The sequence below is a fragment of the Chenopodium album genome, chromosome 6 (assembly GCF_948465745.1).
Source record: "Chenopodium album chromosome 6, dcCheAlbu1.1, whole genome shotgun sequence".
NCBI lineage: Eukaryota > Viridiplantae > Streptophyta > Magnoliopsida > Caryophyllales > Amaranthaceae > Chenopodium > Chenopodium album.
Window position 1 is genome coordinate 61,717,105 of NC_137839.1, and position 27,645 is coordinate 61,744,749.

The window sequence follows — 27,645 nt, forward strand, 5'->3', positions numbered from 1 at the left end:
CCAATTTCGGGTAATAAATTAAGGAACCGGTTGCAACCGGTTCTCATTCCAATTCTTGATTTTTTTGGACCCGGAACTGGTTGAGTACCTGGTTAACTAACATATGCTACACTAAATGAGTTTTTTTTATTTTTATTTTTTTTAAATATATAAAATTATGTTAAATGTATCTAGTTAGTAAAATAAAAAAATTATTTTTAATACCTAACATAAATAAAATATCTTAACGCACATATAAATACAAGTGTTAAACGCTAAAAATGAAAATAAACTTAAATAAGTATTATAATTTATATTATAATTTGATAATTATTTACATAAGTGGGTACCCGGAACCGGAACCGGAACCGGTACCTGGTACCCGGTGGTTCCTATTCCTAGTCCTAAATTTTAGGACCCGGTTGAACCAATTCCAATTCCGGTTTCGAATTTTGGGACCTGTTTCCAACCAATTCCGGGTCTGGGTCCTAAAATTTTGACCGGGTACCCGATTTGCTCACCCCTTAATGTAACATCATCCCAAACACTTGTTAGTGTCATTCATGACAAGAGTAATTATTGACGTGAACTTCCTTGAAATTGAGGCCCAAATTACGAACAGACCTTGCTCTTGAGAGATTTATGGCTGTCTTCTCGCTTTCTCTCTCTTCTCTTGGTATTTAGTTAAATGGATTCACAAATCACAAGCTTTAAATCGCAAACCTTCAACTACCAAGATCCAAATCGCAACCCTCTTTAAACTCTTTCTTTTTCTCACTTCTCTCGCAGTTTCTCCAAAAATTTTCTTCAAACCTTCTTTCTGTGTGACTAAACACTTATTAGTTAGTGATTTTAAAAAAAAATTACAACCAACAATATTCTGGAGTGGAATCCAACACTTTTCTCTTTCTTTTCAATTAAATGGACAATGACATAAATGTAGACCAAAGTTCTTAGAGCCTTAAAAATGCTCGTTTGGTTTGTTCAATTGCTTAAACGGCATATCCGTGACTATGTACTTACGAAAGCTAAGTGCTCTTCTTGTCCAATGTCAATCCTTTTCATCATACAGCCCCAATCTTAGTAGTTTTTGCCACATGCTACATAAATATTGGTCATGAATATTATAATCTAAAGCTCTAAACCCATCTAATATTGCTTAAATTGATTACTTGTTGATTTAAACAACTTTGGACAGTTGTTTCCATTAGTAAGAGACCAGAAAAGAAGAAACAAAATAAAACATGATTTTATAACTTGACCTCTAAGTAGCCAACAACAACTACAATATGTAATGTAACTTAGCTCATGTAGGAGTAATATGTACACAATTCTATGGGCCTTTTAGTCATTTAACCCAACCAGAAAAAGTCTTTAGCTTGTTGTCGTGTGTGATTAGACCAATGAACCTAATCTATAACGTGTTATTTCTAAGTTGATTGATTTCTCATCAAGAAGGGCAATCTTTAAGAAATCATTGCCAAAAGAAGCTACATCAAATCTATATTTCTATGGGCGGATAAGGAATGGAGGAAAAAGAAATATAACAAAAATAACTACGCTAGCGTATATGTCTATTATACATCCGATTAAACTGTAGAACTAGATTAGTGTACTACATTGATGTGTCTACTTATTTTGCCCAATTAATCGGTAATTTTCATTTTATCCAATAATGTCGACCCTAACCTAAGATACAAGTACTCAAACCAACCTTCTAAAGATTGTCAGGTGTTTTTAACTTTCGGTATCATATAAAAAAAAAAACAATATAATATTACTTTGCTCAATTTGACTTAGACACTGCTCATGCCCTTATACTCCATACTAGTTGAAATTTTAGTATTGAAGAGAATTGTATCGATTATTTATTATTCCTTTGCATTAGTTATTGGTATGTTTTGACTTTTTGAGGCTAAAGATTCAGGTAAGTAGTTATAAAATTAAAAATAAACTATAGCTTCTTAAATTGGCAAAAAATTCTTATAAGACATAAGTGTATATTTAGAGTTTTAGACTCATAAATCATGCAACCGTTCTCTATTTCAAAAATAACTGATACACTTGACCTTTTCCTATAACTTTGATAATAATAATAATAATAATAACAAAACCTCAGGATATTGGTGCTCGTGCAGTTGCTCACATCTTCAGCAGGATCGGGTTCGCTATAGCTAGAGGGGTGGGGGCCCAGATTGTATCTCGGCTCCCTACCAATTTCTTGTATATTGATTGACTATGTAGGTTTTGTTTTTTGATAATAATAATAATAATAGTAATAATAATAATAATAATAATAATAATAATAATAATAATAATAATAATAATAATAATTATTATTATTATTATTATTATTATTATTATTATAATAGTACTTGTATTACCTAACAAATTGGAATAATTTAGTTTATTATATCCGAACACAAGGGTATCCAATAAAGAGGCATCCATTCTTACACCATACCCAATAACCCAATTAATCAATTCACACAAAGATACTCATGATTTATGCTTTGATTGAAGTTTAATAAGGACAAATATTTGGCAATTTAGCAGAAAACTTGACACCTAATTACCTCTACATCCACGTTGGCAATGCTTATCATTCTTTGGTCAAAAAACAGTTCTAGAAAGTTGAAGTAAAATAAAAATGAAAAACATTAGCAAATTACAAATTGGCCATAGTTTCTTCAGCTACCAATCACCTAATTGCTTCTAGGATGATCTATATGATCATTAAAATAAAGCATATACAATACTTGTATATCTTTTTCTTTAATCTAAATATTTCCCTTTATATAGATGTGACTTTGTAATTAGACTCCCACATTTCACAAATATCCCAATACTACACATAACCTTACTCTCATATAACCAAGGCTTATTACAAATTTGCAACCCATAAGATACTTTCAGGTAATAATTGATGTATACTTACAATTAATTTGTATCATTAGTTACTCCCTCTGTCTCTTAACAGTTTTTTGCAAGACAAATATTGTTCAAACATGAAGAGCTTTTAAAGACAGAGAACATTACATATTATACGAAATATGTATTATTAAAGAGTTTATGTTAATTTTGTAAACTTCTTTTTGTAGGGTTGAAGTGTTACATCATGGCATACAAGCAAATGAGGCCAGCAGCATCCTTCTTGTTGTTTCTTAACTTCTGCATGTATGTAGTTGTTTTGGGCATAAGTGGTTGGTCTATGAACCGGATTATTGATCATGGAGGTGGTAAGTTACCATACTACTATATCAACTGAATTAAAGAGCAATCTTTAAGAATGTTCAAATCAAGTTGTCATATTTTCTTTCACTCGAATAGAGAAAGTAGAATTACTGCCTCCGTTAACTATTATTTACAACAAAGGGGTATTATTTGTGAGATATAAAATATTCCTTTGTTACAAATAATAGTTAACGGAGGTAGTATATATATATATATATAAAAAAAATAGAAAAAGGAGCATGGGTTTTGAAAATTGTGGTGTAACAATGAACTTTATTTGCTAACATGGGATCATACTTTGTGTTATTGGCAGTTCAAGGACAAAATGGGGCAACATTTTTCTTCATAACATACTCGCTAATAGCGGGAGCAGTTGGGGCAGTCTCATGCTTGTATGGACTAAACCATGTTACATATTGGGGTCATGATAGCTTGCCAGCCGCCGCTGCCGCCGCCTCCGTCGCTTGGAGCCTTACCGTGCTTGCGTTGGGGTAAATGCTCTGTTTTTACTTCTTTTGTTCACAACTTTGCTTAAGAGACGTATGATGATTTTTGTTTCTTTGGCTAAGTATTGACAACTGAGAGTAGACTACTTTTAATTTAATAAATTGATCATTTCAGACTTTAATTGATTATTTTAGAGTAAAATTGATTTCTGTAATTTAAAACTACTAAATTTACTAGTCAAAGCTTATTGTTGTTGATTAACAATTATTTTGTCATATGTTACTAAAGATGGCCATAGCCTTATAGGACATGTCTTGGGCCTGACTAGGCTCAAAGCTCACTACGTATTTCTAGAGGGCGGCCTAGTCACAGTTTAAGTTCACATGCCACCGTGTCATGTTATAGTTAAGGGAGTGAAAGTAAACTTATTTTAGCGTGTTTTGTCATGTTAGATCATGTTGTGTTTAAAAAGATTCACAAGCACAGTAGCGTATTGTGTTGTGCCTATCATGTGCCTATGTTGGCTGTGCCATCTTTATTAACTAAAACCATCCTTTTAAGAAAGTAAAATTAATATTAAGTTATACTTCGAATGTATTTGCTAAATAACACTAATTTTTAATCACAACCAAATCAATATCTAATCACTTGAAAGTGACCTAAATCTTCATTTTATTATTTTCTGGTTAATTATTATGCATACTATAGGCAAGAAAGTCTACTAGAGTTTGCAAATAAACTAACATGAACGTGACATTCTTTGTTGTGCAGCTTTGCTTCCAAACATATTAGGCTACACACCGATAGTCATCGCCTGGTAACTCTTTGATCTAACAATTCTTTCTTTTCTTTCTCTACATCCTTCTTTTACCTTAAACAACTCCTCGTATTTATACAATTTAACCGCGATTTCCTTATTAAAGTTTGGCTACTCGTAATGCAGAAAACATTGGAGGCGTTCATCATCATCCTTAGCGGGACAATGCTTATGTACATTGGAGCCATTCATGGAGCAATCAAAAGAGGAAACTAGAAGATGTTCAAATCAATTTACCAACACATATTTATATTAATATTCGTTTGTTCATATAATTAAATTTGTTCATATAAAATATGGTTACGTTTGTGGAAGTGCATGTAGCTTTGATTTGTTTGTTGTAATCTCTGAAAAGATTCAAATTTGCGAGTGTAGCTTTGATTTGTTTGTTGTAAATCTCAATACGTTTGCATAAATAGATAAGAGGAATGGAAGAAATAGAAAAGATTGTTTCATAGTTTCATCTTGTATTATTGATTGTACATTATACTGTACTGTTAATATATTGTAAATGCATTTATCAACCTAATGTACATCTATTTTATGACAAGGCATTTATGAAAATATGCACAAAGGTCTATTTCATGACATTGACATTTACCAAAAAAAAAAAAAAAACCACAAAGATTTAACATAGACTGGAATCAATTAACCATATTAATTTAGGTTACACAGTGATAGGCGGTCGCACACCTAACAAAAATAATAAAGGTCTAACTGTCCTAATATGTAGTAAGGTAAGTCAGGGTCGATTCCACAGAGAAGGTAGTATCAATATGGATTACTATGAATTAAAACTAGTCGAGTCAATCAAAATAGGGTTGAAAATATTATAATACTAAAGCAAGAAAATCAAATAATAAAAATATCTAGAATTAAGTATTACCACTAACATAATCAATACAAGACAAATTCTTATCCCAATCAATCAATTATATGTTCACAAGGAAAGGTACGTCCCATAAAATACCAGATATCTCTCCCGAGTTGTCAATGACTTCCCTAATTAACAATCAAACCTACTTCCGTGGAATCATGCAAATTAAAGACATTAGTCCGGAACCCTAACTTTCCAATAATCCGTTCTACCGACTTCCGTGAAGAATTTCATACCCTTAATTAATCTATTCAAATCCGTCAAAACCCAACTCCCATTGCGATCAAGACAATGGAATAATAACAATACCAATTATCCCTAATCTAGTATTGGTATAAGCACAATCAATTAAGCATGAACGATATAAATAATTAATTGAAAATTTAAAAGAATAAATCAAGTATTAATCATGGCTAGGGTTCAACCTAACGCTAGAAAATATGACTAGAATCTATAACTTAACTTTATACTAAAGGCGAAACCAGAAATGACACATGTCATCTCCTGGTTAAAAAATTTCCCTCCAAAAGTTTTTTTTTTTTTTTTTTTTTTTTTTTTTAATTTTATTTTTTTGCCCAAAGCTTCTTAAAAAAGTTTTTAATATAAACTATGCTATAATATTTCATTTCCTATTTGATAAGTATATTCTATTTGTACACATTCAAACAAAGATATTATTTTTTTATACAATAATATGCAATAAAAGTTTGCTATCTATAACCTTGTAATGTAATTCATAGTTATTTTATTAGTCGTGCATATATTATTCTCTCTGTTTTCTTTAGCGTGATAATTTTTTTGCAATTAGGTATAATTTTTTATAATTAAATAATAGTGTTAAACTAATGATAAGTATTAAGTATTAAAAATTACCGTGCATGACACGGGACTTAACCTAGTAACATAATAGAGAAATAAGCAAAGAAGAAAATTATTAAACAACAACCAACTATGCTGCTCTTAGTTATCTACTTATCTATCAAGCGGCTCTTCTCCTTATTATCCCTAATAACAAGCTATATATAATCTTTTACAAAAAAAAAAAAAAAAAAAAAAAAAAAAAAAAACAAGCTATATATAAGCTGTGGAGTGGGCTGCCACACCACTCTTCTTCCTTTTATAATGCGCTTCCGCGGGTACGTTGTGGAGAAAGTCATACGCCACACCTCGATTGTTGAGTAGGTTGTCTTTGTGTAATTTCGTTTTCTTTGTCATTTTTTTTTTTTTTTTTTTGGTGTTCTACCCGGTTCAACATCAGTTCTGGGTGGTTAGGTTCCAGTCCCCTCCCAATTGTTGTTGCGGGGGATCGAACACGGGTCCTCCCTACCAAGTGTAGTCCCAATCACCACTACACCAACAACCAATTGGTAGTTTTCTTTGTCATATTAAAACAACTCCAATACATAGCTCAACTCACACAATAGCTTATTCCTACAAAACAAAGAAAAAAGATTCGAGGAGAGCAATAATAATCGAAATATATATAAATTAACGCTTAAATAATTGAATGTAGAAAGAACTCACGACAAATATCATATAAATATGGGATATAAAAGGTGTATTTTATCGTGTTATCACACAAACACTTTATATAGGTAGTGTAATTTGTATCAAATATGTAATATGAAGTATATATTTAGATAAACTCGTTAAACATCTTTTGATTATATGCTTTATTGCATCCTAGTTCCCAGAGATGTCTCAAATATACAAGAGTATATGCCTTGAAGCTTACCGTGATTCAAATTAGAACATCGACAAGTTCAACACTTTCTTATGAAAGTACAAGAATTATCAAAGATCGTATACTGCACTAAACACTTTTAACAACGGTTGTTAAAAGTGTTTAGTGCAGTATACAACAGTTGATAAAGCATCATTATGAAAGTACAAGACTACTAGACTAGGAGTAATGCCGGTGTAGCATATATACAATTCATTTTAATCAATTTAACATTAAAATATTTAATATTTCTCCAATGTATTTGATAGATATTTTTGGAGTATTAGTTTAGAAACGCATAACAAAATCACGCTCAAATCAATGTAATTTGTAATATTTTATTATGTCGACAACGTGGTTAAAAGAGACTCTTCAATTATAATATAGATTAGTGGGTATAATTGAATACAGAGGACAACCCAAATCAATTCATTAGGAACTTGGAGTTCCATGATCTATAAGGTGTTACTTCATGTTATGGTTTCCAATACCGTTGAGGTATCAAGATTATCAACATCCTTTTGGATGGCAAAGAATATTACTTTTCCTCATCAGAAGAACAAACTACACAAAGTTCTTTGAATATGCAATCCAAAAAAACTAATTTTCTAACTCTTTTGGCCAAGTATGAAGAATCACGTCTTCTGCTTTGCCTAGAGTTTAAGGCATACCCTTTACAACCCCACAAAGAAGCCTCCTAGCAAGCAAGGAACCAAACCATACCAATTCTAAGACCATATATAAGACGTTTATGCCTCTGCCACAACCTGCAACACTCATCAGCCAGCCTTAATCTCTGATACCGCCTTTTATAGCTCTTCCTGTAATAAACTTTCTTCTGCTAACAGCTTTTTCCGGCTACCAAAATCTGTTAGTTCTTTTTCATCAATAACTTGTTGAAGAAATGGCCAACGAGTCCATGAAACCTGCTGCCTCTTTGCTTTTGGCCCTCAACTTCTGCATGTATGTCGTGCTCTTGGGTATTGGTGGTTGGGCTATGAATCGTGCAATTGATCATGGTTTTATTATCGGTATAATTTCTGATACTCCTCTATAAAATGTTCTTAATACTTGCTCATAACACCAGTTCCTGCTTTATGCTCTCACACAGGCACATCTTCAGAAAATTTAACTGTTGTTAAAAAGAGAGTAAAAGAATTTATTTGTTAGTAAATTAAATGCAAAAACAAAAAGAAGAGTTAATGTTTGTAACACTATGTTGATAATGTGATTTTCAAAATAACAGGTCCAGGATTGGAGCTCCCTGCACATTTTTCACCCATTTACTTCCCCATGGGAAACGCGGCCACTGGATTTTTCGTGACATTTGCTTTACTAGCTGGAGTTGTAGGTGCTGCCTCATGCATCTCAGGCTTCCTTAACCTACGGTCATTGAGCCGTGAGAGCACACCTGCCACTGTTACAGTTGCTACCATTGCATGGACTCTAACTCTCTTGGCTATGGGGTAAAGCAATTTTCATTCCTATAACATTTTGTGTAAAAATTGTCACAACATCTGAAAAGCAGGGGGTTCATATAATTCTTTTTACTTATATGTTTAATTTATTTTGCAGCTTCGGGTGCAAGGAGATCGAGCTTCAGTACAGGAACGCCCGACTGGTTGCAATGGAAGCATTCAGCATAATCCTCTCCGTCACACAGCTCTTATACATTGCAGCAGTTCACGGACCAGCTCTCTGAAAAATTTGTCCATGAAGAGCGGAAAAGAGAGATTCTGAAGTCGTTTGATTTTGCTGCCTTGTAAAGTTTCGTTTATGTTTATGATTTGTGATTACTCCGATTGATTTTTAACATTGAATAAAAAATATCATTCTGTGCAAATGCATATTTTGTCAAGTTCAGTGCATTGAATCCTTTTTTCAAGAGCAAGCTTTCAATTTTATGATACCTGCTCAACCTAAAGTTATACATAATCTACAACTGTATGCTTTTATATACTTCGTACGAGTATCAAACAAAAGAACTTGATGACGAGAAAGGAAGCACGAATTCAAAATATGAAAGGTACCACAAGCACTGAAGTCACCTGTATGGCTGTATCCTACAGAAGAAGATGATCCCAAACAGCTAGCAAAGTAGACAACTCAGTCCCCTAACCTTAATACTTGATCACGATCTCACGAAAAACACCACACCACCATCTAAGCAATAGGCATCTACCAATCTGAAAACTCAGTCACATTTACAATGCAAAAAACAAATAAATAGATACATCCTCCTTTGGAAATAATGATTTCACAAATTGGTTTAAAATTTCCAGAAAAAGTTATTGCCTTTTTGAAACTAAGAATGGTTTGCTGATGTCAATCTAAAAAAGGTCATCAACCTCACAGGTTCCTTGTTGAATGTGACACTAGGTTGAAAAACATAAGCCAACTGATAAAGTCATCAATCTACCTAGCAGTAGAAAAAGCAACGCCGAAGGATGAATCTTAAAGGCAATAGCAGTATAAGAGAGGGATGATAGAGGGGTCAGAGAGAAAGGGGAAGAGAGAAGTCAAATTCTAATAAATCGCTCTTCTTCCCCGAAACGAGTTCATTTGGCTACATTAAAAGCCTGCTTCCACAAATATATAAAATGTCTCAAATGGCAGCCATTGAGGGATGTATTGCCACAAATTTGATTATTGAACAGAATATGCATTTACAGCAAAGTTTAACAGCATGACTAAAATTACAGAGAAGCTAGAGTGCTGAGCAACCTAGAGCAGGTAATAAAAGCAGACTCTTTTCTTTAAACCATACATCAAATGCCCAAAAATAGAACAAACAAAATGCACTTCCATGTGCAGGACCAAAAACCAGAGCATTGGGACAACGCTCTGATATTAACCGGACTATCAACAAAAGCACTATAATAGAGACCGAACAGTTTATGTAGTACATTGAATTTAAAAATATTCTATCAGGGAAAGCTTAAAGATCATTAAAAAAAAGTCTATGTATCAATAAATTCCTATATAACCACGTTCTCTACTTCTCATAGCGACACTTCTACTCTTCACAAGTTGACATTGCTTGAAATTTGAAACTTGAAAGTAGATACTTTGCCTCTGCATCAAATAAAAACCCAAAGAAATGACATTCATAGTCAGATCAAAAGAATCATACCAGGTATCTGTGAAACCAAAATTTCATGAATGCTTTCAGATAATAAAGGGCTAATAAAAGTAATAAGACACAAATCTTTAGTGCAACACAGTATAGCAGCTGACTGGTAAATACAACAAGTTTCTAAATCCTTCATCCTAGTCAGGAGAAGGCTGATAATGCTCATCAATTGTGATTCTATCAGATTGAAAAGAAATTATTCAGATAATAAAGTAAATATAGAGCTACACAACCCTAGGATTTCAAGTCTAAAACTACTCTCTTCCAATTAGACCACTATGACTCCACACCACAAAGTAACTAACACTTGGGTACATACTGTGGTCTACAAATATCAACATTTAACATCTTTGTACCAGATAATTAGATTCTAGATGAAGGTGGACCTAAGAGTAAAGAGGACCACAACTACCTTGCTCGAACTCTTCATTTTACATCTGATATCTGTGGTAGATCCTTGACACACCAACATGGGTATGGACACTAAATACTTCACCCCGGCTTATATAAATGATGAATTTTCATATAAAGACAAGCATGCCAGTTGGACATCTAAAGACTCAGGAGTGTTCAAGCCCAAATAACATAGGTCAATAGTTGAAAAATAAAGAAGTCAATCAAGCAAAAAACTAACTGGCAAGGCAATATGATCTATCTCAAAAAGCACAGTAAAACATAAGGTCTCAAGCAAGATGTTTATAAATTTCAGTTACGAAGTACTTCCTCCGATCTTTTTTACTTGACCCGCTTTGACTTTTACACTATTCATCACCCTTCCTTTGACCGTCTTTTGTAAATAATATGCAATGAAAAATATATTCATGTAAGATCTTTTTGAATTCGTCTCAATAAATACTATCATAATATGTAATTTTTAAAATTTTTACTTATAGAGAATTAAAGTTATTGATCATTAAAGTTTTGCATTGGCAAGCGTGATAAAAGAAACAGGTCAAGTAAAAAAGAACAGAGGAAGTATATTTTAAAACCTTCAGCATCTTTACAGATTGAAAAGTAGTAAATGCCATTCAAGGAATAACTCAATTAGATGCTAAATTTCTTCCCAATTCATCTAAGTTACATCTGATTCAAATGAAAATATTAAAGATCTAGGGGTGAATGAAAATATTATATACAGATCAATCGAGATGTCACAATTAAACAACTCCCTAGGGGCCTTTGAGTGGGAAAAACTTTGGAAAGGTCCCATGAAGAAACAAAAAAACTTAACAGTCCAACTTTTACACTGAGCTTACAGGAAGAACCAGTTAAGAGCAGTCTTAAATCTTAATATTAGTTTTCAGGAGCTAAAACGGGGTATATGGGTAGGAAGGCCAGTTTTAGGTTTGTTTAAGAATCAAAGTACCGCAGTGCTGCAGTGACAGAGAGCTATATTACTCACTCATCCCATGGTTACAGTCCTTACCAAATCTATCTGACTTCAAGATTCTAGACTTTCCAAGTGAACTGCATCAAGAAGCTAAACAAGACTTTATTGAAAATTTCTCAAGAATAAGTATTAGTGAAATATGTATATAGGACACATGCATTCATACCAAATCACTACTCAACCCATTTAGTTAGCAGCATCATAAAAATCATCAATATAAATTGCGTTAAAGGTAAGTTCATGTCTACTAGGCTGCATTTATAATATGTAACCAAGAATGAAGCCTCACAATTTCTGTTTTTTTCTAGTAATATGAGTTGACTTCTAAACTGGTATTAGATTATTAAAACAGTCAGCAGGCTACACACCCAAAAGAGGAAGGATTTTGGGACGTGCATCCTGGTGCTATACTATAAATATTTGGCTATTTAACTAGGCAATGACTTGAATATCAAATACTCCTTCCGTCTCTGAATGTTTGCCCCAAATCACTTATTAGTCCGTCTGTCTAAGTTTGCCCCATAATAATTGTGGTAACAAGTGACCAGAACTTTAATCTCACACCAACTAAACTTGGTCCCACCACTTCTCTCTCATCCATGCCTCCCAAACAAAAAATTAAAAAAGTGATTGTACCCCCAACAGGGCAAACAAAAGGAAGAGGAGGGAGTATCATAGTATCACAAATTCATAAGTCACAAGATTTGAATTTAAATAACAGCAGCTTTTGACTGGCACTGTTCATATAGCTCTTCACAAATTACAACTGAATAGCATTTGCATGCAACTTTGGCTTATAATAGCCAATGATCCAGAATCTAATTAATAACATCACAGCATATAAATTATGGTTCACGCAGAAATACATGATGCACATCATGAACCGCAAAGATTATGCATCTCAAAGCATAAATTTACAAAAGGACCAACCATCTTGATGCATGAACAGCAAAGTTAATGCATCTAAAAGCAGAAAAGTTCAAAAAGGACCATAAAGCCTCACCTAACAACTACGGAGTAATATAAAGGTGAATATGTGTAGCCTGGAGACTTTTTGTAGGCCCATCTTATGTATGCAATAAAATGAAGTAATGCTTAATGTCCTTTGCTGGGTAAATTGGCTAAAAATTTATCATGCATACATTATCTTTTATGTCTGCTCAAATCCTGATATTTTCAGGCAGCAGGGTAGTGAATGAGACATGGCTACCCCCACCACCCCAGTCCCTCTGGCTTTAATTTTTAATGCTACCTTAACCAACAGGAAATTAAATCCAACAAACAATTTTCACACTAAAACTGAATAAGAATGCTGAATTCACCATAAGGTTTCTTTTAAAAGATAAACAACGCATCAACTGCAGAAATGAGTACTGCCAAAAAACCGCTGACATGAGCACATAACACCTATTAAATCCAATTTAAGTAATTTTAATGATAACAGTATAAAAGTACAGTGAAAGAGACAAAAAGGATTCTATGCATCAACATCACAATGTCAGTTATGAAGATATCTGTAGCCATGCCTAATCCAAACAAAGATTTGACAAAATGGGAATCAAGAAAACTGGATTCTCACCTAAATTTATCTACTGGCACCACCTGAGAAAACTTCAAGAAGCCCACAGCAATTCATCAAGGAGGTTCGTCGCACTGGCAGTGGAGCAGAAGGTGCCAAAGGCTGCAAAATCAAGGTTTTAGTAAAGGTGGACATGTTAAAGAAAGACATTTCATTCATTGCTAAGCAGGCAAATAAGAAAGCTTACTATACCTGATCCTCAACATATTTCTGCGTCTCTGATTCTTTCACATGATTATCCTCAAAACAAGCATCCGCAGACGTTACACCAGAAGACTGAGGCAAGCCTTCACCATTTCTTGCTGTGATGTCTGCGGATTCAGATTGATTCCTAGGGCCTTCCTGAGCTTGAATAATTTTTTTCTCAATCTTCTCCTGCAGAAATTCTGTCACCCCAGGAGAAACTGTCTGTTTTTCACCTGCTGATGATAAGACTTCATCCAGGTTTTGCTTTTTTTCTGACTCAATAACATGAGTGATCACCTGATCCTCAACATCCGCACTCTCACTCCCAGTCTTCAACTCTTGCGGCGAGGAAACCACTTGCTTAACTGACTCTTCAACAGGGATACTCTCCTCAACCGAACCATAGGCCGCCTCGGAAATCACTGGATTCTCCCTGGATGCTTTCGGAAGCGAGCCATGGACCTCAGAAACCACTGATTTCTCCTTTTCAACTGCAATCTCATCATCATCAGAACTGCTACCACTGGAACTCGAGCTCGAACTTTTATGTTTCCCATTCTTATTCCCTCTAACATCACCCTCAATATTAACCCTCACCTCATCATCATCATCATAATTCTCCTTCAACTTCGCCTCCTTTGAAAATTCGGCAACATTTTGCTCACCCTCCTCATTCTTCCTACTCACACCACGTTCCTCAGATGACTCTCTCTCACCATCACTCTCCCTCTCATCATGGGATTTTGTCTCATCAATCCCTAACATAGTTTCATCCATTTCACAAAACTCAATTCAATACAAAATCAAACAATTCAATCAATTCAAACAAATACCCAACAACCCAATTCCCAAAATCAAGAGCACAAACCAATCAAATCAATCAAAATTACACAAAATTCAAATCATTTTATCAAAAACCCCATAAAATCAAATTCCCATCAGATAAACCCCCAATTAAAAAAACAAAAACAAACACAAACCCAAATACCCAATTTCAACAAACATCAACAATTAAATAGCAAAAAAAGCAGAAATTAATCATTGATTGATTACTCACATACAGATAAGCCATGTGAATAAAGGGTTTAAGCAAAATTTAAAATCCAGCACATAAAAATACCTTGAAGGTGAGACCCATCAGAGTTATGGGCTTGCTTTTGCGCCTTTTTCTTGGCAGCTTTTCTCTTCTTAGCACCCGATGGCATGATTTTGGTAGAGAGAGAAAATTAAACTTTTAGAGAGAGAAAATTAAAAACAGCAAAAATTGGGGACAACCCAGATCGTAGATTGTCCCTCTGGTAAATAATTTAAGCTTTGAATCTACAAATTTTTGATAAAAATTGAATCTTTTTTAATTTTAATTTGTGAATTTATGAGTTTCACACTGAATTATTAAATTATAAAGGCTCTGTATATGCTTCCAAAACTTCACACCTCACTTTAGCAGTCTCTCTGTCTTTTTGTTTCTCTCTCTAGAAACTTCTCTCTCTAAAATGGTTGTAAAATTGGGTGAATATTTGGCATTTATGGGAATGGTGGGTAGGTTTTGTAAATCTGAGGTTTTGCAATCTTGGAAATTTCAAGAAACAGAAGATAGTGTTGTATGAGCATTATTGGTAAAACCTGTCACTCCTTAAGTAGTCCAAATTTTAAACTATGAAAACAATATGTAGTCAATCTATTCATTATAGAGACTTTAATTGTGTTCAAACTTATTTATCGTCCTTAAATTATTTATGCCGACTAATTTCTTTTTCTTAAGCCGATTGGAAGAGAATAGATAATTAGTACTTTCTCTGTCCCTTTTTGTTTGTTCCATCCTAAAAAATCTATTTTATTAAGAAATGGTAAGGCAAAGATAGTGGTAGTGATCCCTAATCAATATTAGTAAGTAATAAACAATTAATCATGGCCTAAAATGGAATGGGATAATCAGTAAGAGACAACCATTTATAGCAAATAGAGCAAACAAAAAGGGATTGAAGGGGTATGATATGATAAAAGAAGAAATGTTATATATTATTCCATGCGGGGTAAAATGTTACACACTCCATAGCTAGCAATAAAGATATACCCTCTATGTTTCATATATATTAACCGATACAGTCACACTTGACACATATGTCGATGCATAATTTTAATCATAAATCTATATAATAGTCAAATGTTATAGTCAAAGTTAGTATATGTATACGAATAGTTAAAAAAATTGTTAATTATTATTAAATGGAGGGAGTATTAGTTATGTTCGTCTTATTTTTATTTATTTCAAGGTTAGTAAGGGTTTTCAAAAATTTATTTACAACTAAATATATTCAATTAAATTTTAGTAAGTAAAAATCAAGTGAATAAATATAGTCTAATATTTATTACACACCAACTAAAATATTTAGCGATCAATAATGAAAACGAAATTTTCTCATACAAATCGACATCAATATGGGTACCATATTATTTAAAAAAAATGTGTTCCATTTCATATTTAGTGTTTAGAGAGCCACAAGGACAGGGGTGAGAATCGTTCTCAGGATCTACTGAAATTGAAAAAGAAGCTCTAATCACTTGAGGTATTTTTCACTCTGTTTCATATTTAACTCTTAATGATACGTGTAAAAAATATAAAATTAAAACAAATGAGAACAAAGTAAGTATTATTTTTGTGTTAATAATGGAAAAAGGGAAAGAGTTGATGATTTGATTTTTGATTTGGATAGGGCGGGATAATTTGGGAAATTAAAGTTTAGGAAGACCATATATGAACGAGTGAAGATAGAATTATTAGAAGAGGTGGGGTTTAGTGGAGTAGAGTGAGTGGTGGTTGCATGTCAAACCTTCCCTTGTTGATTTGCTGTATTTTCTTTTTCTTTCTTCTTTTTTTCTTTTCTTTTTGTAATTCTTTGCAAACTTTCAGATTGGAAATTATAATTTAAAAATAAATAAATAAATAAAGAGTTCTAACGGTATTCAAACGCAACAAAAGTACCTTTCATGAGGTGGTCAATTTGAGGTTTGAGGTGATTAAATGCTTATCTTTGAACTTGGTTAACAAACATTCAATAGAATAATTATGAAGATGGATTTAAGACCTCAAATTAAATTTAAGTCACTCATTTACGAGGACCTCTAATACAATATACTTAATACTCCGAATATTATTATTAGCATTGTTAATTTAATTGTGTAATGTTTAGGGTAAAAAATACCACTGACACGTGGCTCAATCAAAGAGTGACACGTGTCTCGATGGGAAGATGACACGTGTAAAAATTAAGCTCACAAAAGAGCACCTGAAATGAGAGAAAAATGGTCTTTCTTACATCAGAGCCCAAATCCCAAGATTTCTATAGAAAGCCGCAAAAAGGCACCCCCATGTAACACGTGTCAATACCTGATTGCGCAGCCAATCAGGTCACGAAAATTCAGGGCATAAACCCCAAAGGTGCACAAATTCTCACTCATATAAATACCCCAATTATTTATGATGGGAGGGGTGGATTGTGACATAACAATTAATAGAGCACCAAAAGCTCCAGCTTCTCTCTACTTTCTCTCTCTAGCCTTACCGTTTTCCGGATACTAATTTCACCGTCGGAGGCGAATATTCCGGTGACGGAATATTCGTTGTTTTGTAGATGACAAGTCTCGTTGCCGACAGTATGTGACCAGTGTCCCGAGGGATTCCAAAAAACCCCGAAACATGTAACACTGTTTGTTATCAAATAAATTAAATTTGAAAAGAATCAAATCGTTTAAAACTCATCAAACCATTCATACTTATTTTATTTAACTCGAAATTGAACCCAAATTTTGATGAATCATTTTCGTAATATATATATATATATATATATATATATATATATATATATATATATATATATATATATATATATATATATATATGTCAAACCAGACTGTCATAATCCAACCCGAAATCAAACTAAGTCGTATTTGTTCTAACCTGTCATTAACCCTGATCCATTTTGACCAGAATCATTTAAAGTTGCCAAAAGCCCATTTAACCCAATCTTTTTATTATGCGACCCATGAGACCGAACCGCTAACAACTTGTGACTTGTTTAGGGTAAAATCACCCTTGTCATGCATGCAGATCAATTTAGAGTTGACAAGGTTAGTGTCTTCTATGAAATCACCCTTGGTATGAAGGTCAACCTAAGGAGTCACTCATGGCCTAACAGTACGTCTTACACGCTTTTGTTAAATAGTTGACCCATATGATGTTGGTTTGAAAGCCAGAATACCCATGAAAGTGAGTTAACCTCGTAAAATATATGGCAATAATCTATATTAATACGTGTCATCTTGTAGGGAATATTTCAAACATTACCCCAAACTTGAACCCCACTGTGATCATACACTTAAGCATGGTGGCGTCCAAAGGGGAGGAAGCTAGAGCAAAAGAGTCGCCAACAAGTTTTAGGAACTTGTAAGCCGTTCACAAGGTGAAGGTTACACCCCTTAACGATTCATGAGATCGTTAACTCCAATAGGTCTGGAACCAAGACTGGAAGTTCGAGGATGAAAGTACAAATCTTAATCCAACCTAAAAGAGATTGAACCTGCCCTAATAATAGGCCTCTACTTTATTCTTCTCGTATTCATGTGCGCTTTCTGACTAACATGCAATCATTAGGTTTACCCTAAACCTATTTAATCTATGTTGGTTGAATATTAATGCACAAACAAAACTATTATTGGTGATCACTTGAATTATAATCATATTAACCTAAACAAGATTATTAATTATCTTATTAAGTGTGATTACAAGTACCAATTCCCTTTAAACATGCATAAAAGGCGTGATCAAGCAATAACAATAATAAACATCAAGCAACATAATAATCATAATAATAATAACAATCATAATAATAGTAATAATCATCATCATAATAATTATAAAAATAATCATGTTAATAATAAAGCATAATAATAATAGCAAGACCCTAGGCATGATACTACAGATTAATAACAAACCCTAGCATGTCACTAAACTATAAAAATCAAAGTTTTAGCCCTAACATGATACTTACATGATATTAGAAAAGAAAATAGGAAGCATCATAGAAATCATAATTGACATTATATTCTCTACCCTAAACATCATACTAAGGAAAGCATCCTATCATGATGCTAGGGAAAATATCCTAACATGATATTAGGAATCAAAATAACAACCTAAACATGATTTCTATATCAAAACATCAATAAAGCAATTAAAGAACTTACTTGGATGTCTCGTACCTCTTTCTAATAACAGAATACACAGGTTAGTAACTTCAAGGAAAATATGAATCAAGACAATTAAATTAAATTAAATAATTGAAATAGAGTTTTGGGACCAAACCCTCAGAAATATCAAATCTTTCACGTCTAGGGCGAAGGCAACTTCGAATTATGCTAGGTGTGCCTAGATCTTATGAATGCGGAATTTTGTTTGTAAACAGGGTTGGTTTAGAAAGAGAGAGAGATAGAGTATCAAGAATTTCTTGATGAGAGTTGGTAATTAAAAATGAAGATTTAAGGAGGCTATTTGTAACTAAAATAAGCCGGAATATGATAAAAAAGAATCGGAGTTTCAAGAAGAATAAAACACGATGCCAGCGCCGTAAATGCCTCTGCCGCCGTGCGACAGGTTGTGGTGCGGCGCTGCAGGCAGTTTTCCACACGTTTTCATATTTTTTGATAAAATTAAGCGTACGAGGGGTAAAATTGTAATTTCATTTAAAAACACTTCTTTTATTCAAAATAAAACTCATAAAACTCAATTATCAATGCTAATCACATTAGGATTCAAAAGAACCTTCTAGAAGATTCTAGAAGACTATAATCAATCCTAATTGCATTAGGAATGATAATTCATAATAGGCCCTCCTCTAGATCATTGGGCTGCATATAAGAATCAAACCAAACCCAGTTTAGTAATTTGGCCATCTGATCTACGAGTCTCCTATTTCAAATATTTCTCAAAACTAGGAGTTAGGTGAGATCTCATACTAACTACGGTCACGAGTCGCGCCCGTGGTCGTTGGTGTTTATTGATGTTTCCGAAAGGAGGCATGGGGTTTTTCTTTTATTGATGTTCCAAATGGAGCATGGGTTGGACAACCTTGTCTATTGCGTAATCCAATGAAAAAAAATAATGATTTACCTATTATTAATTAATGGAGTCTTAGTAATATAAATAGTTGAGTCATGTGACGAGTCTATAAACTAATGATGCGTAATGGTTCATTATTAGTAGCATGTTAGAGATTTCTTTTATGTTTCGCAGCTTGTATGTACTCAGCTTTGCTGATTGCGTGCTTTGTGTGTTTTCCTTTGGTCATGGCCTTCGCCTTTCAATGACCCTGTGACGATCCAATTTTTACACTTGTAATATTGGGGAGCAGATTAACCACATGTTCTTACATACGCAACATTCGCATCAGCGTTGTGGGATTTTGAGTAGAGAGTTGGTTATTATTCGCAGTTTATTTCTTTTCATAAGTTTGAATTTATTTAAACTCTGGTTTTATTTATTTACTACTTTTGTGGGGTTTTGAATAAGGGCCTTAATGGTTCCAAGTTGTATGATTTAATTTGGTTTTGGTTATTGGTTTTGAAACTTATTTATAACTGAATTAGTTTTTCCGCTGCTATTTTCTGATAAAGCCTTAACGTTTGAACACGTGGCGGTAGCACGCCAGTAATTCTCTTGAATATTGTTCAGGGTCCTCACAGATTTAAAGAGAGAATTATTGGGGTGTTACAAAGTGGTATAAGAGCTTAGGTTCGATTTAATTACCACTAAAGTCAATTTAAAGTTTTTGGGCGCCTATTGTTTTTAAATCTAACGATTTTGGATTTAAGTACTTGATTTAAAGTTAATTAAAATGTTGTTTTTGAAAATTAATTTATTTTAAATTAATTAATTTAGCATTATTTAAAATAATAAGTATGTATTTATACTTATAATTAAATTAGTGTGTTGTATAAATATTTTAAAATTATATGAATTTAACTATTCATTATACGCTTTTTACTTGGGTACTATTTGTGTCATTTTATCGGTGAGTTTTGGGTAGTCTTAGGATGAGCATATAAGTTGATTAATTCTTTTTATAAATAGGATGAGTAACGGAAGAATTCAAGTCTTATAAGACGAGGTTAAGGTTTTGGGGTGCCTTATGCACTCAAGGTGTGTATACACCGAGGTAGTAAAGGAATAATTAATAAATGTTGCTTGTCACTAATAAATCAAGAATTGAAATTGAAAAGTTGTTTTACTTGATTGAATTGATATTGGATTGATTGTATTGTTTGCATATGAGTCATCACCAAGTCTAAACCTGTAAATCACGTAAAGTGCAAGATGGATGAGCAATAAAACTCTAGAATGGTGCACATCAGGAGTAATGACAATCAGGGGTTGGGGTACATGGGGTATTAGCCGTGTACTTTTATCGAGGCCGTCTGATCTACGAGTCTCCTATTTCAAATATTTTTCAAAACTAAGAGTTAGGTGAGATCTCATACTAACTACGGTCACGGAGTCGCGCCCGTGGTCGTTGGTGTTTATTGATGTTTCCGAAAGGAGGCATGGAGTTTTTCTTTTATTGATGTTCCAAATGGAGCATGGGTTGGACAACCTTGTCTATTGCGTAATCCAATGCAAAAAAAATGATGATTTGCCTATTATTAATTAATGGAGTCTTAGTAATATAAATAGTTGAGTTATGTGCCGAGTCTATAAACTAATGATGCGTAATGGTTGATTATTAGTAGCATGTTAGAGATTTCTTTTATGTTTCGCAGCTTGTATGTACTCAGCTTTGCTGATTGCGTGCTTTGTGTGTTTTCCTTTGGTCATGGCCTTCGCCTTTCAATGACCCTGTGACGATCCAATTTTTACACTTGTAATATTGGGGAGCAGATTAACCACAGGTTCTTACATACGCAACATTCGCATCAGGGTTTTGGGATTTTGAGTAGAGAGTTGGTTATTATTCGCAGTTTATTTCTTTTCATAAGTTTGAATTTATTTAAACTCTGATTTTATTTATTTACTACTTTTGTGGGGTTTTGAATAAGGGCCTTAATGGTTCCAAGTTGTATGATTTAATTTGGTTTTGGTTATTGGTTTTGAAACTTATTTATAACTGAATTAGTTTTTCCGCTGTTATTTTCTGATAAAGCCTTAACGTTTGAACACGTGGCGGTAGCACGCCAGTAATTCTCTTGAATATTGTTCAGGGTCCTCACAAATTTAAAGAGAGAATTTTTGGGGTGTTACATTATTCATCGGAATTGGGCTTATAATATATTGTTGGAAAACTCTTTTTGAACCCGATCCAACTACACTATTATTGGATCCTTTCCATGGACCAAACTAAACTGGATTGGCCATTTTCATAAAATAGGTTTTTCGAAAACAGAGAGAAAAAAGAGAATTCAAAACTAACCGCAAGACTAAACTTTCCACACTTTCACTTCATTCGATTATGATTCGACGTGAAAGGTATTCATCACTGGGTTTGGTTTTGGGGAGACACAAATGGGTGTCTACAGAAGCCCCCACTTTGACTGAGTTTAAAGAAACGCAAGTTTCGAAAACAAAAGTCAAAGTATCGATAGGGACAGAGAATGATTCAGAACGTTCTGCGATCCTAAATCATTCTTGTAACGCCGATACCTGCAAACTATCGTTAGTTAAAAAAGATAAGAGAGTTAAGAAAAGCGTATTTTGCACCGTCGAGCACACGTCTTTGAGGGTAACCGATTGTTGCATTTGTCGTTGTGATAACCTTCCACAAGCTAGGGAACGCTATCTTGCTGTTTTGATGTTGATATGTCCACGCGCCTCTGAACAAAGAGCTTTTCTGGATATGTTCACGCGTCTCTAAACAAAGAGCTTTTTTCTTGAATCATAGTGACAACCTTCTCAATCATAGCAAAAGTCGTCAAACCGCCTCATCACGAACCGTGTTGGGGTTTGGTAAGTCCAACTTACCGCGGAAACGACCCCGACCCAAAGAACCACTCGCAATTAATAAAACCATAAAGCATAAATAAATTAATCACAAGATTAAGACAAGATAATTACCTTTGGAGCGTGCTTCGCCCAAACGGAACGGGCTCTTACTTCGAAAGCAAGCCTCGAAAATATGACGGCCTCCTACGATAGCCCACCCACAACCCGACCACCGAAAATGGTCCAATGCCTTGGAGTTAGCAAGGCCCGACCAAAAAACCCGAGTGATTAATGAGTTCAAAGGTTTTCACAATGGTGATGCCTTTTTCAACTCTCACTCAAGTGATTTTCCCAATACCCCAACTTGGGTATTTATAGGGAAAATAAGAGAGTGAAAAAGCTCTCCCATCAATGTGGGAGAATTTGATTTTTCCATTTTATTTTAAAGCTAAAATAAAATTAATAATCAAACTAGTAATAAATCAACAAGTGGCAAGCTCATGTGAGAGGTTAGGTGAGGACCATTTGGAAGAGAGGGGGACCAAACTTGCTCCCCACTCCCTCTCCAAAAACCGCCCAACTCACCCTTTCAACCTCCAATAAAATTGCGCCACATGGCACCCACACTTGGGCACCAAGGCACCCAAGGTGGGCTGCCTTGCGCGGCTGCCCACCAGGCCCAGCACAAGCGTGCGGGCTGCTAGCCAGCAAGCCCAGCAGCTTGTGCGGGCTACTCGTGCTCTCATCCAGCGAGCCACGCACCAAAGATGCGGGCTGCTGCTGAGAGCTGCTGCTCCCCTTGCGCCTTGGCCCAGCATTGGCGCGGCTAGCCTTGCGATGCTAGCATTGGTGTGCTAGCACGCATCAGCCAGCCTAGGCTCGGCTTGGTGCGCATGCTAGCCACCATGCTAGGTCATATGCCCCTAGCACTCGGTTTGCTCGGGGCATTCCGATGCTAGGGGTATTTTGGTCTTTGTTGATTTATTATTATTTTCATGTCTCGTCTTTTACTATTTTTCGACTTGACTTCCGACGTTCGGTTTCGACGCTCTAAGCTCGAATTCCCGACGTCTAAATATTAATTACTCGGTTGCCTTATTAATTATTTCATAATTAATTAGTCGCTTCGGTTCGTTAGTTGCTTGGGTGTGACCCGAAGGGTTCAGTCAAGATTAAGCTGTAATATTAATTATGCATTAATATTACTGATTGGAAGCGACCTCCACCCAAGCATTCCGATCACTTGACCTTACTGAATATATTAGCTTTCTAATAATTCTGAACCCACTAACGGAATAGTACACTTGTTTGAAGGACACCATTCCTTTCAAACCGCTCTTCTCAAATCTTGGTGACAACCTCCACAATCTTAGCGAATGTCGTCGAAGACCTCCCATCTCGTGCTATCTTCTCAAATCTTGGTGACAACCTCCACAATATTAGCGAATACTGTCGAAGACCGCCCATCTCGTGCTATCTTCTCAAATCTTAGTGAAACCTCCACCATCTTAGCGAATGCTGTCGAAGATAACTTCACTTGAAGTCATCCTCAGTTGTTGCGATAATATTCTAAAGGAAACTACCAAAGACCAACGCTTGTTGATCCTTAATGCTACTTGAATTTTGCTGTTGTAGATACTTGCTGAAATTGCTGCACGTTGGTGCTTTTGCTTTTTGTGAACCATTACGTAGGTGCCTGCAATGAGCCAACGCTTAGGCGCTTTAAGCTAAGTGAGACGATCTTTTTTTAGGTCGATCACTTATTGCTATTATAATCAAGCCAAATACTCAATCATGTCAAATTGCTTATAGGGGCTAACTGGCGTACCAAGGAACCCGGAAATTGTTGCACTAGGTCCGCATAATCTAATATGGGGGCCAGGCATTGTGTCGCCGCACCAACGCTCGCTGGAACTATCTAGCGCCGCGCTTTTCTTCTGTCGCTAGGCGACAGCCTTGTCGTCTAGCGCTTCCTTATTTTGCCCTTGCTGCTGCTGTTCGCTGCTCGGTTTCGCTTCGAACTTTGAACTTGGTCATTTCCTTTCAACCAAATCCGCTCAAATATCTTGTAAATTAAAGCTCTTCATCTCTAATTTACTGCTCTATGTTATTATGCTCAAACTTCTCTCATCTTGGAAGAATCTCATGTGGTCATATTCGCGATTTTTTTAAAAAAATCTGAGAATATTCTTACTCGTTTGCTCTTTGGAATGTACCTGCACTTATATTTGGACTATAGGACTTTGCTCATCTTTCTTTAGGGTTAACCTAAGGCTTAGTGTTACTTGACTCATTGACTTGACATGACTCAAGGTATGATGACTCGCTTCATGTGACTCATGTGTGCATAAACTTAACTCGATGCGATAACACAACATGACTCAATGTGTACATGACTCGTGTGTGCATTGTAATGTAATCGTGCGAATCGAAAATGCAAAAAAGCAAAAATTTTCCGTCATTTATGTGGAAGGTAACGACTTTCTCCCAAAAAAGAAGGACGCAAAAAAGAATCAAAGTGTTTGAGGGTGCATGTTGAATGAGCTTAGTCAAATGTCATTTGATATTATCTCTCAAGGTGCAAGGATGAATTCATCCTAGGCTATCTTTGATGAAAATATTTAGGTAACTTAGACACGGAGGCTAAGCACTTCATACTTCGTTATGCAATGATGATTGATGATGATATGACAAGGCATGCTTCAGCGTTGTGTTAAGATTTCATGACAAAGGGTTCCTAAGGGAAGTATATTTGGTCATGTATCTGTGCAGTGTGTGAAAGTGACACTAAGGTTAGGCCGCAAAGGCTAAGTGTATGGAAAGAAATTTATTGAGAAGAGCCAAAAGATGGTGACTCTTAAGCTAGGTAGGCTAACCATGTAGGGATCAAGCCCCCAAGTCTAGCTCTAAGTAGATAGGGATGAGCATAGGGGATCCCTTGATATGATCATTTATGAAAGTAAATATGAATGAATGAATTTTTCTTATGGCCGCACCTCGATGTGAGGTTGCCTACGTATCCGGTAGGAATCAGGCCGAACGTAGCTCTAGCCGAACCTCGCACAAGTGTGTGTATACCTCAAAGAGGTTTTTTTTAAGGTTTGTAACGTGGTTAGGCTAAAGGTTGAAGAAGAAGGGGATAAAGGCTCAAGACCAGGGATGGCAATGGATCTGGACCCGACCCGGATCCGTGGATCCAAATCCGTTTTTCACGGATCTGGGTCTTTACATTTTGGACCCAACGGATCCGGGTCGGATCCGGGTCCTGCTGACAAAAACGGATCTGGATCTGGATCTGGGCCCTAGACCCGGATCCAGATCCGTGGACTCATTTTTTTTTTCCTATTAAAAAAAACTAAAATTGTTTGTTTCAAAATGTATCAATGTTAGTAATGATAAAGATTAACCCTTTCAAGAGATGAATTTTGGATGCTCATATTATATACATCATCGTTGTTTTTTCATTAGCTCATATGTAAGTATGTAACATCGTATTTTTTTGTTGTTTATAATTTTAATTCAAAATATGAGTGTATAAGTTGGTTAATTTGGGGTTGAACTTAATAACCAACAACGTAAGTTTGAAATAAATTTTTTGACCCGAACATTACATTTATTGCAAAAAATTAGGCAAAATATATTGGACCTGTTTTGGACCCGGACCCGGATCTGTTGGACCCGACGGATCCGGATCCGGGTCGGATCTGGATCCTATATACAAAAACAGATCTGGATCCGGGTCCATCCGGACCCGGTCCAGATCCGACCCGTTGCCATCTGTAGGGAATAAATTTCAAGCGTTAACCCCTAGCTTGAACCCCACTGTGATCATACACTAAAGTACGATGGCGTCCAAAAGGGAAGAAGATAGAGCAAAAGAGTCGCCAACAAGTTTTTTAGGAACTTGTAAACCGTTCACAGGGTGAAGGTTACACCCCTTAACAATCCAAGAGATCGTCAACTCCATAAGGTCTAGAACCAAATAAGGGTTCGGGGATGAAGGTACAAATTCAACCTAAAAGAGATTGAACCTGCCATAATAATAGACCTCTACTTTATTCTGATCGTATTCATGTGCGCTTTTCAATTAACATGCAATCAATAAGATTAACCCTAAACCTGTTTAATCTATGTTGGTTGAATTTAATGCACAAATAAAACTATTATTGGCGATCACTTGAATTATAATCACATTAACCCTAACAAGATTATTAATTATCTCATTAAGCGTGATTACATGTACAAATTCCCTTTAGACATGCATAAAAGGCGTGATCAAGCAATAACAAAATAAATATATCAAGCAACATAATAATCAAAGTAATAAATATAATCATGATCATAAAATTATAACAATTTAATAATCATCATAATAACAATCATATTAACCATAAAAATAATCATGTTAATCATAATAATAATAATTATAAAATTATAATCATAATCAAAACAATTATAAAAATAATCATAAATCATGTTAAAGCATAATAAAAATAGCAAGATCCTAGGCATGATACTAACAAGATTAATAACAAACCCTAGCATGTCACTAAGCATTAAAAATCAAATCTTTAACCCTAGCATGATACTAACAATCATAAATATTAGGAAGAACATAGGAAGCATCGCAGGAATTATATTAAATATTAAAATTACCCTAGATATGATACTAGGAATATCATAATAACAATACAAACATGATTTCTATATCATAATATCAATTAATCAATTAAAGTACTTACTTTGATGCCTCGTACCTCTTTCTAATTACAAAATACACGCGTTAGTAACTTCAAGGAAAATAATAAAACAATTAAATTAAATAATTGAAATAGAGATTTGGGACCAAACCCTCAGATTTAAACTTGTCACGTCTAGGGCGAAGGCAACTTCAAATATGGCTAGGTGTTTCTAGATCTTGCGAATGCGGAATTTTGTATGTGAAAACAAGTTTGAGAGAGAAAGAAAGAATTGATGATTATAGAAGAGAATTAGAGAATTAATGATGAATCAAAACTGATTGTAGGAGAATATTCGTGAGAATTGGTGAATGAAAACGGAGTTTTTAATACGTTATTTATAGAGAAAATCAGCCAAAAAGATAAAATAAACAAAACAGAGTCTGACGCACAAAAAACAGAGTTGGCGCAAACCCTGGCTAACTGGCGCCAGGCGCCAGGCCTGGTTCCAAGCGTCAGGCCTGGTTCCAGGCGCCAATGCCTGGAGTCAGGCGCTAAGCCTGTTTTTAACGCATTTTCGATAATCAGATAAGTTTGCCGTACTGGAGGATAAAATCATATAATTTCCTCGAA

At 34.9% G+C, this 27,645-nt stretch overlaps 3 protein-coding genes across 3 annotated transcripts; 2 read left to right on the forward strand and 1 right to left on the reverse strand.

Moving 5' to 3' along the window:
- Nucleotides 1–2,761: 2,761 nt before the first annotated feature.
- LOC145634976 (membrane protein PM19L-like) lies at nt 2,762–4,940 on the forward strand. The gene is made up of 5 exons (XM_081686296.1): nt 2,762–2,895; nt 3,081–3,218; nt 3,527–3,704; nt 4,432–4,477; nt 4,604–4,940. The coding sequence occupies exons 2-5, from the start codon at nt 3,098–3,100 to the stop codon at nt 4,691–4,693; spliced, it is 435 nt and encodes a 144-aa protein (XP_081542422.1). The 5' UTR covers nt 2,762–2,895; nt 3,081–3,097; the 3' UTR covers nt 4,694–4,940.
- A 2,900-nt stretch (nt 4,941–7,840) lies between these two features.
- On the forward strand, nt 7,841–8,940 carry LOC145634978 (membrane protein PM19L-like). Its single transcript, XM_081686297.1, has 3 exons — nt 7,841–8,108; nt 8,324–8,543; nt 8,653–8,940. Exons 1-3 carry the CDS (start codon nt 7,982–7,984, stop codon nt 8,777–8,779), a joined length of 474 nt encoding a protein of 157 aa, XP_081542423.1. The 5' UTR covers nt 7,841–7,981; the 3' UTR covers nt 8,780–8,940.
- A 740-nt stretch (nt 8,941–9,680) lies between these two features.
- LOC145636162 (uncharacterized) lies at nt 9,681–14,973 on the reverse strand. The gene is made up of 4 exons (XM_081687636.1): nt 14,486–14,973; nt 13,372–14,123; nt 13,180–13,281; nt 9,681–10,152 (listed from the first exon to the last, which is right to left on the reverse strand). Exons 1-3 carry the CDS (start codon nt 14,568–14,570, stop codon nt 13,186–13,188), a joined length of 933 nt encoding a protein of 310 aa, XP_081543762.1. The 5' UTR covers nt 14,571–14,973; the 3' UTR covers nt 9,681–10,152; nt 13,180–13,185.
- Between the last annotated feature and the right edge of the window lie 12,672 nt (nt 14,974–27,645).

Coding starts and splice junctions, on each gene's coding strand:
- LOC145636162 (XM_081687636.1), bottom strand. CDS start 14,570: ATGCCATCGGGTGCTAAGAAGAGAAAAGCTGCCAAGAAAAAGGCGCAA. Junction 14,124..14,485: donor TGATGGGTCTCACCTTCAAG/GTATTTTTATGT, acceptor AAACTATGTTAG/GGATTGATGAGACAAAATCC. Junction 13,282..13,371: donor AGAAATATGTTGAGGATCAG/GTATAGTAAGCT, acceptor TTGATTTTGCAG/CCTTTGGCACCTTCTGCTCC.
- LOC145634978 (XM_081686297.1), top strand. CDS start 7,982: ATGGCCAACGAGTCCATGAAACCTGCTGCCTCTTTGCTTTTGGCCCTC. Junction 8,109..8,323: donor TGATCATGGTTTTATTATCG/GTATAATTTCTG, acceptor TCAAAATAACAG/GTCCAGGATTGGAGCTCCCT. Junction 8,544..8,652: donor CTAACTCTCTTGGCTATGGG/GTAAAGCAATTT, acceptor TTTATTTTGCAG/CTTCGGGTGCAAGGAGATCG.
- LOC145634976 (XM_081686296.1), top strand. CDS start 3,098: ATGGCATACAAGCAAATGAGGCCAGCAGCATCCTTCTTGTTGTTTCTT. Junction 3,219..3,526: donor GATTATTGATCATGGAGGTG/GTAAGTTACCAT, acceptor TGTTATTGGCAG/TTCAAGGACAAAATGGGGCA. Junction 4,478..4,603: donor ACACCGATAGTCATCGCCTG/GTAACTCTTTGA, acceptor CTCGTAATGCAG/AAAACATTGGAGGCGTTCAT.